This window comes from Dermacentor andersoni, chromosome 6 (assembly GCF_023375885.2).
Source record: "Dermacentor andersoni chromosome 6, qqDerAnde1_hic_scaffold, whole genome shotgun sequence".
Taxonomy (NCBI): domain Eukaryota; kingdom Metazoa; phylum Arthropoda; class Arachnida; order Ixodida; family Ixodidae; genus Dermacentor; species Dermacentor andersoni.
Window position 1 is genome coordinate 72,450,093 of NC_092819.1, and position 12,824 is coordinate 72,462,916.

The 12,824-nt window shown below is 45.3% G+C and overlaps 1 protein-coding gene across 1 annotated transcript; it reads left to right on the forward strand.

Moving 5' to 3' along the window:
• On the forward strand, positions 1-3,095 carry LOC126522958 (uncharacterized). Its single transcript, XM_050171803.1, has 2 exons — positions 1-700; positions 2,899-3,095. Exons 1-2 carry the CDS (start codon positions 1-3, stop codon positions 3,093-3,095), a joined length of 897 nt encoding a protein of 298 aa, XP_050027760.1.
• The last annotated feature ends 9,729 nt before the right edge of the window (positions 3,096-12,824 follow it).

The following is a 12,824-nucleotide window of genomic DNA, read 5'->3' on the forward strand; positions in this document are numbered from 1 at the left end:
ATGAATGAAGGGTTATTGGAGCGATACAACGCAGTAATCCGACAATACCTGGAGCTAGGACAAGCTGAAGTGGTACCTAAGAGTATTCCTATCGATCGGGCCACCTATTATATGCCACATCGGCAAGTTATACGAGAGGAATGGCTGTCCACCAAGCTCCGGGTCGTGTTTGACGCATCGTCACACGCTCAAGGCTTTCCATCACTCAACGACTGCCTGGATAAAGGGGTGAACCTCACCCCAGAGTTACTACAAGTACTGCTTTGCTTTCGGTGGTTTCCGGTCGCCATCAACACGGATATCGAGAAGGCATTCTTACAAGTTGAGATACAGGAGACCAACCGAGATGCATTCCAGTTTCTCTGGTTTGATGGCATTCCGGTCACCCAAAACAGTATCATTATCGAATGGCGCATGACCCGGGTACCGTTTCAATCAACATCAAGCCCTTTCTTGCTCATGGCGAGTGTTCATTACCACTTGGACAGCACTTGTGAGGACCAAGCGCTTGCTTCTATTTTGAAAAAGTCCTTTTATGTAGACGGTTTACTGGTGGGTGCCGAGACATTTGAAGATGGTCTGAGCATCTATGACCGATCGAAGTTTATTTTGCGAGATGCAGGCTTGACTCTCAGAAAATGGAAGACCAATAACCAGCAACTACAGAACATTTTCGACAACCAGAAGGAGCAAGTGGAAGGTACATCAAGGGAATGAACTGCAGTTTTGGGAATGCAATGGGATACCGAAACTGAATACTTCAAATTTTCTTCCAAATCTATAGCTGAATACTTAGCCTCTGCGCAGGCGGACACAATACGTACACTTCTCAAGGCTGCTTCCCGAATTTTCGACCCTCTTGTTATTCTCTCGCCTTTCACCGTCACTGCAAAGCTTTTGTTTCAACGATTGTGGGTTTTAGGCCAGTCTTGGGATGCCCAGTTACCAGAGGAGATCAAGACGACGTGGACAGCATGGTGCGCAGACGCAATCCAGCTTGGATCCAGCTATATGGAGTGGTCGAGAAGGCCGAGCTGCATATATTCGTCGACGCCAGCCTGAAGGCTTATGAAGCATGTGCCTATTTGTGAACAGTTGATGACGGCGGAAATACAGCTACATCACTAATAGTAGCGAAGTCTCGAGTAGCACCTACCAAGATTTTAACACTGCCGAAGCTCGAGCTTATGGCTGCGGTAGTAGGAGCCAGATTATTAAAATGCATCCGCTCATCGCGGGATTCAACGCATTTTCCCTACGTCATGTGGACAGACAACGATCCCACTGAGCTTGATCCGGGGTCACCATAACAAGTGGGGTAAGTTTTTAAAGCACAGAGTGACTGAAATCGCAGCAATTGCTCACCCACTGCTATGGCGTTACTGTCCAAGAGAAGACAACCCGTCTAATTTATTGACTAGGGGAGTATGTTTAAAGATTCTACGTATATGTCGCAGCTGGTGGAGGGGACCTAAATGGTTATCCCAGCCAATCTCAACCTGGCCTACAGGCTCGGACATGAGCACACCGATCTACGAAGAGTCAGAGTGTGGCACGCAACATGTACTTCTTCAAGCGCCGATAATAGTGGACGCCCCGATTGACTTAAGGAAGTTTGGCAGCCTACAGAAGCTCCTGCGCGTCACCGCCTGGGTATTTCGATTTATGGATCGATGTCGTCGTATTCAAACGTCGCTCGGTGGAACTACTTCGACAAAGGAGCTAAACAAGGCTGAAATGTTCTGGATCTGTCGTGTCCAGCTCAGTGTATTCATGAAGGACATTGAACACCTTCGGCTTAGAGACTGTCCAGGAACACTCCGTACTGCGCGATCTCCACCCTTATCTTGATCACAGTGGGCAGCTTCGACTTGGTGGCCGACTTGAAAGAATGAACGCTACATATTACGAAAAGCACCCGGTTATCCTACAGCAAAGGCATCCCTTCATGGCCTTAGTTGTTACTGAGGCTCACTGCAGAATTTTACATGCGGTGTGGTAAGCACTATGATGCAGGTTCGACAGCGTTACTGGGTTTGACGCGCTCGACAAGAAGTTTAGGGATCATCAATGCTTGCTTTCTTTGCAAAAAATAGAACGGCAAACCTGTAAAGGTGCAATTTGCGCCAATGACTGAAGACAGGCTTCTCACATCACGGCAGTTTGAAGTTGTGGGATTAGACTTTGCAGGCCCACTATATGTAAAGCCACATGAGACTGATGGAGTTACATACAAAGATTATATTCTGTTGTTCACATGTGCGACCACGAAAGCTGTTCACCTTGAATTGACGAGTGGAATCTCTACAAGCTCCTGCTTACTAGCATTCCGTAGGTTTTTGGCTCGTAGAGGAGTGCCCGCAACACTATACTCCGATAATGCTCTCGCATTTAAGAGATCATCGCGATACCTATGGGACATTTGGAACACCATGAAGATCTCTCCATTTGTATCTTTGCTTTTGAAGCATCGCATAGAACGGAGTTCAGTAAAGTGGAAAGTTGGGCTAGTCGGTGAGTGGTCATCATACCTTGCTGGTGAAGCAGCGCACTGACATGGACAAAGTGAAGACAAGCAGGAGTGTCGTCTTTTCCTGTTTGTCTTCACTGTGTTCGTGTCAGTGCGCTGCTTCACCAGCAAGGCATAGAATGGAAACTTATTATGCCAGGTGCGCCTTGGTGGTGAGGCTGGCGGGAGAGACTTATCAGATCAGTCATCTTTACGCAATGGGCTGGGAAAGAGCAAGCTCAACAGCGAACAAACTGAGATTGTACTGCTGGAGGTATCGGCGGTTAAAAATTCAAGACCCCTAACCTATACGTATACGGACGCTAGAGAGCCCTCTCCACTATGTCCTGCTCATTTTCTGGTCGGGAGCTCATTTCTTGCCTCACCAGAGCCAACCAACAGTGATGACGAAGCTCGAAGTGCACAGGCTGCGCGACGTGACCTCAGCAAGAAGTTGCGATACCGCCAGAAGCTCATGGACCACCTGTGGATCCGATGGAAGAAAGAATACCTCTTCGTGCAGAAGGAACATGCGGAACGTGGCGTTAGTGCTGCCAGATTGCACTCCGGCGATGATGGACTGTGAGGATTCGTCGCGTAGTTGTTCAGCGTTCATGTCGGTCATGTCCGTTCAAGACATCACGCAGGTCACCGGATCAGGCGCAGCAGGATCAGGGGGATCCACGGGGTGACGAGAGAGGCAGTCAGCGTCTTTGTGGAGGCGTCCAGTCTTGTAATGAACACTGAATGAAAATTCCAGGAGCCGCAGAGCCCAACGACCGAGCCGTCCAGTGAGGTCCCAGAGGGAAGACAGCCAGCAGAGTGCGTTATGGTCCGTGACGACCGAAAACGTGCGGCCGTACAAATATGGCCAGAACTTGGCGACATCCCAAGCTAAAGCCAAGCACTCCCTCTCGGTGATGGAGTTATTTCTCTCGGCAGGTGACAGCAGGCGGCTGGCGTAAGCTATCAGGCACTCCCTACTATTCTGTTGCTGGGCGAGAACAGCGGCAATTCCATGGCCACTTTCGTCAGTGTGGACTTCGGTCGGGGCAGATGGATCAAAGTGGCCAAATATCGGGTCAGAAACCCGATGATAGCGGCGAACGCGTCAGCCTGCTGCGGGCCCCATGATAATGGCGTGTACTGTTTTAGAAGATTTGTCAAAGGCCAAGCAACGTCGGCAAAGCTTTTGACGAAACGGTGAAAGTAAGAACACAGGCCGACGGAGCAACGCACGTCACAAGCAGAACGTGGCACAGGGATACTGCGTACGGCGCGAAGTTTTTCCGGATCTGCTTAGACACCGGTTGCGTCAACGAGGTGTCCCCACACGGTAATCTGACGGTGCCCGAATTGACACTTCGTGGAGTTCAGTTGAAGGCCGGCTTTTTGGAAGACCGCAAGAATTGCAGAGAGTCGGGTAAGCGGGCTGCCGAACGTGGGAGAAAAAACAATAGCATCGTCAAGGTACCAAATACCAGTAGCCCATTTGTAGGCTCGCAGAAGAGAGTCCATCATTTTTTTTTATTTATTTATACATGTACCTGCAGCACCACAAGGGCATTATTGCAGGGGGAGGGGGCAATTGGAAGAAAATAAAGATGTGACGAAAACTTTAAAAAGCTATGTTCAGGCGCTGAGAGTAACAAAATACTTAACATCGATGAGTCATCTCGACGGCAAAGCGGTCTTCAGTGAACTGCGGTGCAAAATTGCAACACAGAAATGGAAAGGGTAGACTATCGCATGAAGCGCAATGCCAGCCAAATGATATAAAGTAAACGAGATAATATTATACTACGGCGGACTGCGCGACAATGAAGACTGAAACTCTGAACACGTTTTACGTTCACCGGTGCTTTTGGGAAGCCTATTCCAGTATGCGGAAGCAAGTGGAAAAATGAATTACGCTAGACAACCGTACGACAGCGCATTTCAACAACTTTGAGCTCGTGATCACATCGTTTAGAGATAAAGTGGGGAGGAAAAATGTACAAGTTCTTATTTATTCCTGTGAGATCAGTTTAAATTCGGAAAAAAAGTTCTCATTTTGCAGTTAATCGGCGGTGTGCTAGTGTTTTACAACCAAGGTCCTCTTTAACTAATGTAATACTGCTACGGAAGTTACAATTACCAGAAACAAATCTTGCGGCGCGGTTTTGGACGCGTTCAAGCTTTTCTATAAGTTTAGAGCTTTAAGGGTCCCACACCTGGCAAGCGTATTAGAGTACCGGACGACCATTTGTTATGTAAAGCAGTTATTTTAGTATCTGAGGGGCTTTGTAAAAATTACGTCTAACAAGGTTTAGCATGCAAAATGATTTTAAGGTTAAGTATTCAGTGTCTGTTCCATATTAAATTTTCTGAAAGATAGACCCCGAGGTATTTCTAGTGTTGGAATTTTTCAAAAAGTAGTCCGCCCAATTTATACACTGATTTCACAGGAAAGCGTTTACGGGTGAACGACACAAGTTCATATTTAGCACTGTTCAAAGACATGTCCCACTTAATGCACGAAGCATGAATTTTGTTTAGATCATTCTGCAAATTACTAACATCACAATAATTTTCTGCATTCCTGTATATGGCACAATCATCAGCATATAACCTTACTTTGCATTCTAAATTGTAGACAATGTCATATATAAAGACTAAAAAATAACAAAGGCCCCAAAACAGACCCTTCGGGCACGTCAGACGTTACCGTGGCAGGTGTTGATTTAGTGCCGTTTATTAAAACATGCTGTGTTCGCGCAGATAGGCAATTTCTAATCCAATCTACTATTGCAGGGTGTATACCGATACAAAGTAATTTATGTAAAAGCAATGTATGAGAAACAATGTCAAAAGCTTTCCGCAAATCCAAAAATATGCAGTCTACATGAAATCCAAGGTCAAAAGAATAAAAGAGATCATGGGAGAACTTTACCAGTTGAGTCGTACATGACAAGCCAAGCATGAAGCCATGTTGAACATTCGAAAAGAAATTATTGCTTTGAAGGTGTTCCATCACAGCACTGTATATGTGTTCTATTGTTTAACGACATACACATGTTAGAAAAATAGGCCTGTAGTTTTCTAGTACACCTTTGGGACCGTTTTTATGAATAAGAACGATGTGGGCTACCTTCCATTCTGCGGGTAATGAAATGGTATTTAACGATTTAATAAACAGAGCTACTAAAAATACGCAATAGCTTGTGAGCAGGATTTTAATACCTGTGACGGAATGCCTTCAGGGCCGCCAGCAGATTTGTTGTTCCGATTGGAAATAAACTTGAGAACACCTTTATATGTGACAGTAACCATAGGCATATTCTCGTAGATAATTCCTTGTATTTCAGGCAGTTCACCCGTGTACGTCTACGCTTAAATGACGCAAGAGCATTGCATAGGCAAAAGGGCATAACTTTGAACTGATACAAGCCATTCGGCGTGATGAAGGCTGTCTTCTCGCGGTCCATTTCATCAACTAGTAGCCATTTCATCAACAGTAGCCGGATCGAAGATCGATGGACGAGAAGTATTTAGCTCCGTGCAAGCAGTTCAAGGCGTCATCGATGCGTGGTAGTGGGTAGACGTCTTTTCGCGTGATCTTGTTTAAGTCGCGGTAGTGGACGCAAAAATGCCAGGAAACACCTCTTTTTTTTTTTTTTACATGGACGACCGGCGAAACCCAAGGGCTTACTGATGGCCCGATGACCTCTTTGCGGAGCATTTTGTCCACTTCTGATTGGATGATCTGACTTTCAGCATGCGATAAGCGATAGGGACGCTGACGAATAGGATTCGTGTCTCCACTCTTTACACGGTGGTGAACAACAGACGTTTGTCCTAAAGGCCTGTACCCGAAATCAAAGATGTCACTATACGATGCAAGCAGGTGACGTCTGTCCGTGGCCTGTGCAGAGGTGAGGTCAGGCGCAATCATTTTCGCGAAGTCATCCGTTAAGAAACCAGAGGTGTGAGCTGCAATTGACACTAATAAAACACTGTCGGCATACAGACCCTCAGTGTCAAATTCGGATCCACTACAAAGGCTGTCCGAGGACATGCCGGCCGGAATCACTTGAGGGCACAGGCTGAAGTTCAGAAGCGGCAGAACGACGTCGTTATTAGTAACCGTAGTCAGCGTATGCGGAACAGCTACATTCCGGTTAAAAAGCACGTCAATGATGGGGCGACGCACACAGTCACCTTCAGGAACCGGTGGCTGGGCGGTCGAAGTGACGCAAGTAACCGCCTCGTGTGACTGACGCACATCGTGAAGCGAGCACAAGTGCGGTGAGACGGTGCTTGGAGCATCGGCGAGTTGAGGCAGTTCTAACTGAAAAACGCCGGTCGCGCAGTCGATGAGAGCAGAATGCATGAATAAAAAGTCCAATTCAAGGATAACATCGTGAGGGCAGTTGTCGATCACAGCAAAGAGAACAGAAGTAGAGCGGCCAGCTATACTTGAACGCGCAGTACACATTCCAAGAACAACCACTACGCCGCCGTCGGCCGCACGAAGCACTCGGGCAGCTGCTGGGGTGAGGACCTGCTTTAAGCGTCTACGTAGGCTAGCACTCATCACAGAGACGTGTACTCCAGTGTCGACGATTGCTTGGAGAGGTACGCCGTCTATTTTAACGTCAATTGCACTTCTTGTGGGCACAGAGAGAGGAGTTGCTGCGGTAGTCGGCAATGCAGCACCTCCGTCTTACGCATGCTCGAATATTATAACCTTGCCAACACGAGTTACAGCACACAGCCAAACCTTATTAGATGTCTGTATCGCTAATGTACATGATTCCACTGTGATTGCTGGGGTCATGTCCTCTGATATAAGCGATCATCTTCCAATTTTTTGTTTTCTGCCTTGTTCGCAGAAATACAAGCATACTGCGCCTGTATATTCCTACCGTCTCATAGATACAACGACGCTAGCCTATTTTCGCTCTCTTATTCGGGAAAAAAACTGGGAATCTGAATTAACTGAAAGTGACCCAAATAAGGCGTACAATTCGTGTTTCGATAAACTAATCACTTGCTACGACATAGCCTTCCCCCAACATAGTGCTACAAAACGACCCCATAAAATTAGAAAGCCATGGATAGATGTAGTGCTTTTTACAAAAATCAAAAGTCAAAATAAGATGTACCATACATTCCTTAGAACAAGAGACATGAATGAGTTAGTACCGCAACCAAGTAAATTCAGAAATAAAAAACGCAAAAGAAAAATATTATGAGAAGGTGTTCTCGCACATACATACCAATCCAAGAAAAGTTTGACTGGAAATTAAGAAAATATCAGGAGGAAAGGCTAGCCCTCGAGACCTACAAATAGTTTCGGTTAATGGCACTCTTGCAGGTGAAGAAGCCGTCTTAATCCTAAACACTCACTTTGTTCAATGCTGCAGCAACATTTCTGCAGCAGATCCAGAAGAGATAGGGCATACTGTTGTGAAACCGTCTCTGCAAAATTCTTTAATGTCATTTCCGGTGACACCAAGCGAAGTAGAAAGCGTGATCAAAAACTTTAGATCAAGCAGTGCTGCAGGTTTCGATGGTATCATGGCATCTCCTATAAAATATGTTCTGACATCATCTCTAATGTGTTAGCTCATATTATTAATAAAATGCTTGAGTCCGGAATTTTTCCTAGCAAGCTTAAGATAGCCAGACTCTGCCCAGTTCATAAAGGTGGTGCTGACCATAGTGTAAACAACTTCCGACCTATATCAATACTACCACTTTTTTCAAAACTTTGTGAAACTGTTCTAAACACTCGACTAGAGGGTTTCTTAAGAAAATATGCTATTATTAGTACGGCGCAGTATGAATTCAAAAAAAATAAATCATGTGAGGATGCGGTCCTAAATATAGAACATCAAATACTGCACAATACGGAAAACCGTCTATACACGGTAGGCTTATCTATGGACCTGCGTAAGGCGTTTGACAGTGTAAATCATCTTATACTTCTGTGCAAGCTTTATGAATACGGTATACGTGGTACAGCAACAGGGATCCATACTTGGCCCTATATTATTTAATCTTTATTTCAATGACCTTCCTAACATTTCTTCCTCACCCAATATCATCATGTACGCAGACGATATTAATCTGTTCTGTGAAAATTCTTCCTTGCAATGCATACAAAAAGAAATAAATGATTATTTAAATTTATTATCTGAATGGCTGTACATCAACAAACTAAAATTGAATGTCAACAAAACCAAACATATAATATTTAAACCGATAAACAAGTCATTGCCTGTTAATATAACTATTCTATTTCATGCAAAGAGGCTAGAACAAGTAACAACGAAAAAGTTTTTAGAAGTATGGTTCCAAGGGAACCTCTCCTGGGAGAATCATGTCAATAAGCTTAGCAATGATTTTAGCAAAGTAGTAGGCTGTATGTATAAAATAGGTGATCTAGAACCTTTATGGCTAAAGAAAGCAATATACTGCGCACTTTTTTACTCGAAGCTAACTTATTGTGTCTTGATCTGGGGAACAACTACAGCAAAACACTATGATAAGTTATTAAGCTTGCAAAAACGAGTAGTCCGAATTTGTGAAAACAACCATGGTACGCCGCGTGACTTACCCACACACAATCACTTCGGAAAACATTTACTGATCCGAGCAAATCAAGTATTTTATTATAGATTACTCTTACATATAAAGAAAAACACAGGCTCCATGTTGTCAGCATACCCACTTCTCCTCGATACCAATTACGTTATCAAATCAAGAAAATACCACTCACGCGTACTAACTACGGACGTCAGGATATAAACTATCAAATACCAAGGCTACTAAACATCGTTGAGCAAAAAATTGATTTCTGTGCGCCCAATTTTAAGCAATCTATAAAAAACCTTCTCATACACAGTCAAATTATTTATACATAAAATGCTATCGCACTAAATTTTTTTATGCACTATATATGTATTTCTTAATCTGCGCTGTAATGTGAATGCACAAACAAAAATTGAAGCGTAAATGTCTTTTTCACATAGTCATTGTATAACGCACACATTATCTTGTTTATTTGTATTTTCTACATCGTACTTGCTTGTTTCTTGTTATATTTTCTTCTTTGGTACATTGGATCATCATGTAAGCCGAACGCGCTTAGGAGCAAGAGCCCCTGTCAGGCCAAATGGCCTTTAGCTTTTGTTTCCTCTTTCTGTAATGAAGAAAGAAAATAAACTTCAAACTTCAAACTCCTTTGAGGGCTGCATTTCTTAGTTTTCTGAAAGGGCGCGGCCAACGGCCGCAGAGGATTAAAGGCGACGTGGCTGCGGCGAAAGCAAGATGGGGGACGTGCTTGCGTTGGTCGAGACTGGCGTCTGCACGGTGATGGTGAGCGACTATACTCCGTGTTCCCAGCAGATTTGTCGGCCCTGTTAGACTACGTGGTGGGAGAAACATTGCTGGCATTTCCATCAAACGGCTAAGACTGGTCGGCGTGCGAGATTTTGAGGGCCGCGAGTTGGGACTGTATCGGGCGACATGACCAACGCGGCGACAGGTGAAAAATATCGGCTGGTCATCCGCAGTTTTCCACTCAGTCGGGTTGCAATAACGTGGAGAGTAGCGTCGGGGTAAAGCGAAAATAGTCGGAGGGCGTTCGTTAGCACTGCGATTGGCGACAGCACAGACAGAATGTAAATGAATGTTTTAAAGTTCCTGGTGAGCGATGGCTTCTACCAGGGGAACTGAAAATGTGGTAGCATCAGGGCTACGCGAACAGACAGCTGCGGGCGCCATGGCATCTAGTTCACGTCTAACGATTCGCACCACGTCCTCTGATGGCGACATATGCTGCTGCGTGGGTTGATCTTCACACGTCGATGTTGCGGCAGTATTGGGAAGTCGGGCGAATGGTTATAAGACGCGTCGGCTTTTGGCCTGCTCGAATTGTCGAGACTCTTTGCACATGAGCAGAATTAACGCGTCGTCAGCAATGCCCTTGAGCGCGTGCCCGACCTTCTCAGCTTCTGTCATGTCGTGATCGGCTTTACGACAAAGTGCCAGCACGTCCTGGATGTACGAGACATAGGACTCCGTGGGGGATTAGGCGCGAAACGCCAGTTCGTGCTTCGAGGCAATTTTACGGCCGGCAGCTTTGCCACACAACTCTGTCAATTTCTCTTTGCATTGTTCCCAGCGGGTTAGCTACTCTTCGTGGTTTTCGTACCACATCTTTGCCGTGCCTCTTAGGTAGAACAACAGGTTAGCTAGCAGAAGCGTTGGGTCCCATCTGTTGATTCCACTAACGCGTTCGTACGTGGCCACACACTCTTCATCATCGGCGCCATCGGTCCCGCAGAAAGTTCCAGGATCCCTGGCTTGCACAACGACAACCGAAGGTGACAGCGACGTAGTATACGACGGTGACGTGGGAGGCGGGAACGACGTTGATCCCGAGTGCTCAGTGTCGGTCATGGCGCGGACGGTGATGCGCGTCCACTGCGGAGCTCTGTTTGCAGGCGTGGTACCCCGTGGTTACGGGATGTTGGGAGTATAGAAGAATGTATTTACAATATATATACAATGTGAGTCACCCTAGATAAGATTTCTGACCACCAATAGCACGCAGCAGCCAGCGTCCCGCGATCTTCTTCCTCTCTTTCATCCTTCGGTAACAATATATATGTGTAAATGCATACACACGCACACAATATCTCTCTCTCTCTCTGTCTCTCTCTCTCTCTCCATATATATATATATATATATATATATATATATATATATATATATATATATATATATATATATATATATATATATATATATATGTGTGTGTGTGTGTGTGTGTGTGTGTGTGTGCGTGTGTGTGTGTGTGTGTGTGTGTGTGTGTGTGTGTGTGTGTGTGTGTGTGTGTGTGTGTGTGTGTGTGTGTGTGTGTGTGTGTGTGTGTTGGCTGTTCTCTTCTAGAGTAGGGGGCAACTTATGCCCACTGGGTGTGTTCCGGAATTGTCCACTTGGTACTCGCTGCCTTCTTGCCAAATCGACAACGACAGTTACTAGTCATGGCCCTAAGTATCTAGAAACAAAACGTCAGGGGAAAAAATAAACCGCAACAATAAAGTGGAGAGCGACTAAGAAATGTTTTCAAGTTCGCTAGGGCGTTGACCGTCTTCAGGAACATTACGTGGACGACTTGGTACACGTAATGCCAGGGCGTCTTCGAGTCTCACGCGGAGGTGTTGTGACTACTAAATGCAATCGACTACAGCCTTCTATTAGACCGGGTGTGGAGAAGTTAAGACCGGAGGTGCGTTCATTCGGCGGAGCCGGGAATGAATTGTCTTCTGACGGGCGGGTTGGGCGCAGCAGGCGCAGGTGCCAGCTACATTGATTATTTATGCTTGCTTGTTTCCTGTGCTTTGCGTTCCCGTGTACCCTGTGGAACAAAATTCGAATTAAAATGTGGCGTTTTCAGGTGCATGAGGGGTTAATCAATCATGACTGAAGTTGTTCAGGCCATTCAGCTGCACAGTTTTCACTCAAAATTCATTAGCTGTGCCTCCCTTGGTTTACCTGTATTAGTTGCTGCAGTTAGCATTAGACTTTCAGAAAGTTGTACTGCCTGGATATCCACAGAGTAGCTGTTATATGAAAAAATGGAACACTACCTTGTTTGTGGCGCGTCTAAACAATTTTAACTTGAAGCGACAAATGTACATTTCTTTACGTGATGTCGAACGTTAATAAACTAAGGTGCGTTCCAGGTATGCAGGAAGTAAAACAGAGGAGAAAAATTAAGTGAAGCTAGGCGAATAACTGGAAGGATATCGCTTCCTTTACTACTAGAAGTTCTACGCTTGACAGACTTTGGATAAGATACTTGTTGCATTGAATTGGCGATGCTATGAAACAGTTGGCAAACGCAGCCTCTGATGCGTATGAATATGCAGGGCTAGGCAGGTCCCTATGTTCGAAGAAACTTCTTGACGCCAACTTTGAGCACTGGCTATGTGCCATTCGGTCGATGCTGGTCCAACGAAACTCTTCGATGCCAGCTTGGATCACGGGTATGTGCCAGTCGTTGTTTTGCCGCTCTTCAAAGAACTTATTTGAAGCCAACTTAGTTTGCTAACTGTCTGCAGGTGGACTTGTGCCACTCTACAATGGCCAAAAATATGCCCTAAATGTTTTCGATGTTGAGCTGAATCAAACCCACGTCACAAGGCTTTCTGAAGGATGGCAACTCGATACATTAGGAGGCTGCGACAAAAATGCACTGGGTATGTGGCGCTTTCTGTGAACCTTTCGTCAACTTGGGTAACTGAGTATTTACCACTGA